The sequence below is a fragment of the Anopheles aquasalis genome, chromosome 2, assembly GCF_943734665.1.
Source record: "Anopheles aquasalis chromosome 2, idAnoAquaMG_Q_19, whole genome shotgun sequence".
Lineage (NCBI taxonomy): Eukaryota > Metazoa > Arthropoda > Insecta > Diptera > Culicidae > Anopheles > Anopheles aquasalis.
Genome location: NC_064877.1, coordinates 78,635,647 through 78,641,346, shown reverse-complemented (window position 1 = coordinate 78,641,346; position 5,700 = coordinate 78,635,647). Strand labels below are relative to the sequence as shown.

Genomic DNA, 5,700 nt, shown 5'->3' with positions numbered 1-5,700 from the left:
GATGATCCATTTAAATAGGTCCCGGGCGGGAATGATCGGAAGCACAGAACGCATTCAGCGTTTCGGAAAGCAACATCTTCTCTTGCGCAGTCGAAGTCACAGTCTAGCCAAGTCCATTTCCAAGGAATACCATGAAGGTAATTTGTGTCGATTTTGGACACTATCTCGTGGATGTGGATTCATCTCTCATACCGAAACTCATATTCTGGTCATAATTTTCCCCAACAGCTTACAGTGATCCTCGCTATAACGCTGGGCATGGTAGCCCTGGGTACCGCTAGTCCCCTCCACATCACAAAAGCCATCGTGAAGAAGTTCGTCGGCAAGAGCAAGGAGCCGACGGTTCGGGCCATCGTCTACACACCGGTAGTAGCGCCACCACCGCCACCGATCATCTACTCCCAACCGTCATTCGTCGCTGCTCCATCGAAGAAGTTCTCGCCAGCAGCACTACACGCCAAGCTTAGCCCGATCCTGAGCAAGTTCGGTCTGGGTCTGGGACTTCCCAATCTGCAAACATTCAGCAAGATCCCCGGTGTATCGCAGCTGCTGCAGCATCCTTGGCTCCAGGTGGCGAAGCTTCCCCTCGGTGGCGTTTCCGTCGTGAACCACGAAACTCCTGACTATGTCGAGCCGGTTCCTGCTACTGTACCCGAGACGGTCGTGCACGAGGAGATCGTTGACCTGCCTGAACCGACCATCGTAGAGGAGCCCTTCCCGTACCCACCGGCTGTCGCTCCGGTACCAGTGGCCCCAGTAGCTCCAGTTGCTCCAGTTGCTCCAGTTGCTCCGGTTGCTCCAGTCACTCCGATCGTCACTCCGGTCGCACCGGTCCCGGTGTATGGTCTGCCTCCAGCGGGATTTGTTGGAACCGATAGTGCAGCCTCTGCCGGTTCATGGACCAACGAAGTCCATGGAACCGACGGTCCCAAGTATGTTGCCGCCAATCTTGGAGCGCGCCATGAAGCGCCACTTCCGGCTGGTTACGATCACTCGGTGGTGATCGAGAACCTGCAGCCGGCCCCTGGCACTACCGCTGACAACTATCAGCTTCCTCCCGTCGAGTCGAACTTCCTGGAGACTGGTGGCTGGAATCCGGTGGTCCTGCAACAGGCACTCCCTGAGGATACGCTCCGTTCGGTGGTCGGAGGCGATCTGGTGGACTTCAACGAGGCCGGCGACGAAGTGAAGTACATTGCCATCAACAACGGTGTCCGCCATGAGGCCCCACTGCCCGGTTACGAGCGATCGATCGTGATCAAGAACCTGGACACCGTTTAAGGGCGTCCCGCGCAAATCGATCGCGCTTCACCAAAGAATTTGTAGCCGCCACTGTAACCCCATATCGATTTTAATAAAGATTTTCCTATGAAAAACTATGGAGTAATCGATCTAATTTGTTCAGAAGATCCGAAAATCGAAAATGTCAATCGAAACACCTCGAACAATCTTCAAAATGTTATCGACGTCTTCATCGGTATGCTCCAGGCGAGAAGGGGAGAGAAGGAGGGAGAGAGAGAGAGACAGCAACGCCAAACTGGCCACCGTAAAGAATGTTGCTGTTTGTTGGACAACAACAGTTGCTGTGGACGTTTCTGGAAAACAAACATTTTGGGGGCGCTTGAGTTAGCACGCGTACGCTAAGGTGTGATCGGACCGATCGGAGCGTGGAACATGCCGGAGAAAGGTCATGGAGCGTGTTCCTGGCGTCAAAACAATCCGGTGTTTGCCGGTGGTACCAGACGGTTTTGCACGGGCGGTAGACAGGTTTGGGAGTGGAATTTGAAGGGTTTATCTTTTTCTTTTAAATCGTTATCATTCGATTAGAAGATTGACTAACTATTGATGATAATAAAGCCTGTTTCAGATAGAATTTGGCCACTCGGAATTGATCCATTCTCCGCAAAGAAATGACGTAAAAAAGGATAAATTAAGTCATTTCAATGATTTTTTATTGTCTTTAAAATGTAGATGCAAATTATTCTTTGATATTTGTGTGAATTTTCCAACAACTTTTTTTTTATTATTTAGAGAACAGAAAATACATCTTTATGATGTCGACCAAGCTTGTTTGCATAAATATCGAATGAAACAAAAAAGTTACAATCGAGTTCCTTCCCCCCAGGCCACCCATTAGCCACATTCGTTGATAGTGAAAGCGGAACAGAGCGCAGAGCGGGGAGATTGGCCCGCACAAGAACGGATTATTACGGTAAAGATGACAAAACCCTCCCTCGATAACGCGATTCGACGAATTCGATCCGCGATCCGCGCGACACCTTACTTGGCCACCACCAGCGCAGAGATTACGAACGTTACCAGGAAAACGATGGTGAGACAACCGCGGTGCAGGATCTTACTAATAACGTGTTTTCGACGGAATCCATTATGACGACGCCGAGCAGCAGAGGCGCGTGCTACAACCCAAACCCACGCCACCAGAGTGTCCGCGTGATGGACGTCACAGTAAAAAATGTCGAAAAATCTGTATCTGTATCTGGCCACCCCCATTACTCACCTGCTTGTACTCGCTTCTAGAGTTGCGTGTGTGCTGCTGCGGTTATCCTAGTAGCCGTAGTCGTAGCTGCTGTGGCTGTTGCTACTGCTGTTGTTGTTGTTGTTGACGCTCGATTCCCGGGCGATGAATCACGGGTCAATCTACGGCAATGCACGGGCCACCGCTAACCGTGGTATGGCTTTTTGCGGTCAATCGTTAACACCCCACTCACTGCAAACTCACTCCACGGTCACGGTCACTACGGCAAAGCGGGTCGCTAGCTCGTCGAAGCTTGCTGGCTGGCGGGCAGGCGGATGCTGCTTCCGGATGCCGAGAATTCCCACGGCAGCGGCCTGAAGTAACACCCACGTCGGATAGGGGATTTCGCCGGATGTCAACTTCCCAGCTGGTGGAGGTGTACGCGCTTGGTTTGCACGGTCACACAGCAGTTCCGCAACCCCGCAGACCACCGCACCGCCCTTCTTGGAACCCACCCGACACCGCCCGTCGTTCTCTACGGGCTTCTTCTTTGGATCCGCGTCGCGACACACAAAACTGGGAACGCAGCGCACCGGAACCGGAGGAACTTAACTTTGGCCTCTTCGCGACACAGAGACCCGGACACCGAGAGTTTTGGAGGAAGCCGCGTTCGGATTTCCTGGTGGCCGCCTCGAGAGATTTTGCGAAAAAACACCACAAAAAAGCTGCACGCTTCTCGGTCGGCGGGGCTTCTTCTTTTACCCCCGTCCCTTTTCGAAGTGGGTTGTCACCGTTTTCGAAATTCGCTCGGCGTTTACAGCGACGACTTCGAGAGCTGCGTGGTTTTTTTTTTGTTTTTTTCCCAAACTTTACCCGCGGAAGTGGCCGGCACGCGCGGTTCCAGGAATCTTTGAGAAAACAGTGAAAATGAAGAAAATTAAACCGATCTCAAAGGAAGAGCCAGCGGCAAGCAGCGGTGGCCATCAGCACGGCCCGGGTGAGCCCTCGGACGAGGACGATGAAGAGGTAAGTTTTGATCGCGCGATCGTTCGCTGTTCGAGTGAATTAAACCTGTTTGTTTTATGATTTCCCGCCTCGATCGGCAGCAAGAGACCTCGAGCATGGGAAGTACGTGCACGGATTACACCTCGAACGGTAGCGAGAGCCAGAACAAAGGAAAGCGACGCCGGGGAGCGAAACGGAAGCTACCGAAAACGGTGAAACCGCCGTTCAAGTTCACCAGCTTCGTTAAGGAAGATCACGGCCAACCGCTCTTCGGATGCCAGTTTAACCAAAATCTCAAGAAGGGCGAGTTGCCGATATTTGCGGTCGTCGGCAGCAACCGGGTGACGGTCTATCAATGCCAGCTGGACGGGCAACTTACGCTGAAGCAGTGCTACTCTGATCCGGATGTAAGTCTTGACCCCGGGCACCGGTGATCCTTTGATAATTCCGCGTTCTTCTATTTCCACAGACGGAGGAGGTGTTCTATACGTGCGCCTGGTCGTACGAGACGGTGTCGGGACGGCCGTTACTGGCAGCAGCAGGTCTGCGTGGTGTGATTCGTCTGTTTAGTCCCGCTTCTCAGAACGGCTACAAGCACTACATCGGTCACGGGCATGCCATCAACGAGGTCAAGTTTCATCCGAAGGAACCGTACCTACTGCTCTCCGCCAGCAAGGACCACTCGTTGCGGTTGTGGAACACCAAGACGGACATCTGTATCGCGGTGTTTGGTGGAGTCGAAGGCCATCGCGATGAGGTACTGAGTGCGGACTTTGACGCCCTCGGGTCACGCATCATGTCCTGTGGGATGGACCATTCACTGAAAATGTGGCGTCTTGATACGGACACGATGGTCGATGCCATTCGCTGCAGTTACACCTACAACGAGAGCCTCAGCTGTCGCCGATTCCCGACGGTCAGCCAACACTTTCCCGTGTTCTCCACGCGCGACATCCACCGGAACTATGTGGATTGCGTGCGGTGGATGGGAGATTTTGTGTTTTCCAAATCGTGCGAGAACGCGATCGTGTGCTGGAAACCGGGCAAACTGGAGGACACCGAGGTGCGCTACAACGAGACGACCACGAGCGTCATCACTACACTGCAGTTCAAAGAGTGCGACATTTGGTTTATCCGATTCTCGCTCGATTATTGGCAAAATTACTTAGCCCTCGGTAACCAGGTCGGCCGTACCTACATCTGGGAGCTGAATACCGAAGATCCGGTTCGTCCGCGTGGGTCCACTCTCCAGCATCCAAAGTGTACCACGGCTGTCCGGCAAACTTCTTTCTCGCGGGAAGGCGATATTCTCATTTACGTTTGTGACGACGGGACCGTTTGGCGCTGGGACAAAGTGTAACCCGAATCCGTCGTTCCATCACCTTTTAACAATCATCATTTCCAAACAACGTATTCTAGAGAAAATAAACTCCCATATTCTTCTAAAAAAGCATCTGGCTGTTCATTTTCCGGACGATAAACCCAGATTTTTAACGGACGGTTGGCTGGCGCGATTCAAAAAGCGCTTGCTGTTGACAGCTGTCAGTTGTCGTTGGTCGCGTGCCTGTGTGCGTGTGTGTTCGATTTTCCGTGTTTTTGCAGAAGTCGCTCAAAACAAGCGGCCGCTCGGGAAAAGCGAAGAAAAAAGGCCGTACGGAACAGGTAACGACCATGGGCTCATCCAAAAAGCATAAACGAGATTCTAAAAAGCATAAACGTCGTTCGCGTAGTCATTCGCGGAGTCGGTCGCCACGCTATGAACGCGAGCGTGAGCGCGACCGTGACCGCGAACGAGATCGTGTGGAACGCTCCCGGTCCTACTCGGAGGATGATTCCGATCGCCGTCGACAGCACAAGAAGGGTCGCCGGGAGCGCAGCGAACATCGGCCCCGTCCCTCACGCCACCGCCACAGTGATCATCGCGGCAGCGCCGCCGCTGAAGTCGTCGAAGATTCTGACAGTTCCGACTGCGTGGAGGTCCCGCTCGATGGAGATGTGGCCCCTCCACCACCAACCATCAGTCGCCGATCACCCAGCCCCCGAGTCCCTTCGCCTCCGCCACCTCCACAGGTGCAAAAGCGTCGTCGTTCACCGTCTCCACCTCCGGCACCGAAGGCTTCAAGCAGCAGCAGGAAGAAATCGCTGTCCCCCATCCCGGATGGTGGCGCAGGCGATGTGCTGTCCGTGGCGGAATCGAACAAATTACGAGCCAAGCTAGG

The 5,700-nt window shown here is 53.4% G+C and overlaps 3 protein-coding genes across 4 annotated transcripts in view; all 3 read left to right on the top strand.

The window, feature by feature from the left end:
* The first annotated feature begins 131 nt into the window (after window positions 1–131).
* LOC126577263 (uncharacterized) lies at window positions 132–1,281 on the top strand. The gene is made up of 2 exons (XM_050238753.1): window positions 132–137; window positions 229–1,281. The coding sequence occupies exons 1-2, from the start codon at window positions 132–134 to the stop codon at window positions 1,279–1,281; spliced, it is 1,059 nt and encodes a 352-aa protein (XP_050094710.1).
* Window positions 1,282–3,357: 2,076 nt separating this feature from the next.
* LOC126580814 (polycomb protein EED) lies at window positions 3,358–4,910 on the top strand. The gene is made up of 3 exons (XM_050244079.1): window positions 3,358–3,502; window positions 3,583–3,888; window positions 3,951–4,910. The coding sequence occupies exons 1-3, from the start codon at window positions 3,404–3,406 to the stop codon at window positions 4,839–4,841; spliced, it is 1,296 nt and encodes a 431-aa protein (XP_050100036.1). The 5' UTR covers window positions 3,358–3,403; the 3' UTR covers window positions 4,842–4,910.
* Window positions 4,911–5,079: 169 nt separating this feature from the next.
* Window positions 5,080–5,700, top strand: part of LOC126581576 (U4/U6.U5 tri-snRNP-associated protein 1) — a 3,157-nt gene continuing 2,536 nt past the window's right edge. The window contains exons 1-2 of one of the 2 annotated variants that reach the window (XM_050245323.1): window positions 5,080–5,143; window positions 5,212–5,700. The exon at window positions 5,212–5,700 is cut by the window's right edge and continues 2,245 nt beyond it. Coding sequence is in view for 1 of the 2 variants with exons in the window: in XM_050245322.1 (XP_050101279.1) it covers window positions 5,153–5,700 (548 nt within the window). In the remaining variant the exon portion in view is untranslated. The other variant, XM_050245322.1, reaches the window with a different exon arrangement.

Excerpts from the sequence above, each read along its gene's own strand:
- LOC126580814 (XM_050244079.1), top strand. The coding sequence starts at position 3,404 with ATGAAGAAAATTAAACCGATCTCAAAGGAAGAGCCAGCGGCAAGCAGC. Across the intron at positions 3,503-3,582 it reads CGGACGAGGACGATGAAGAG|CAAGAGACCTCGAGCATGGG; the intron begins GTAAGTTTTGAT and ends CTCGATCGGCAG. Across the intron at positions 3,889-3,950 it reads AGTGCTACTCTGATCCGGAT|ACGGAGGAGGTGTTCTATAC; the intron begins GTAAGTCTTGAC and ends CTATTTCCACAG.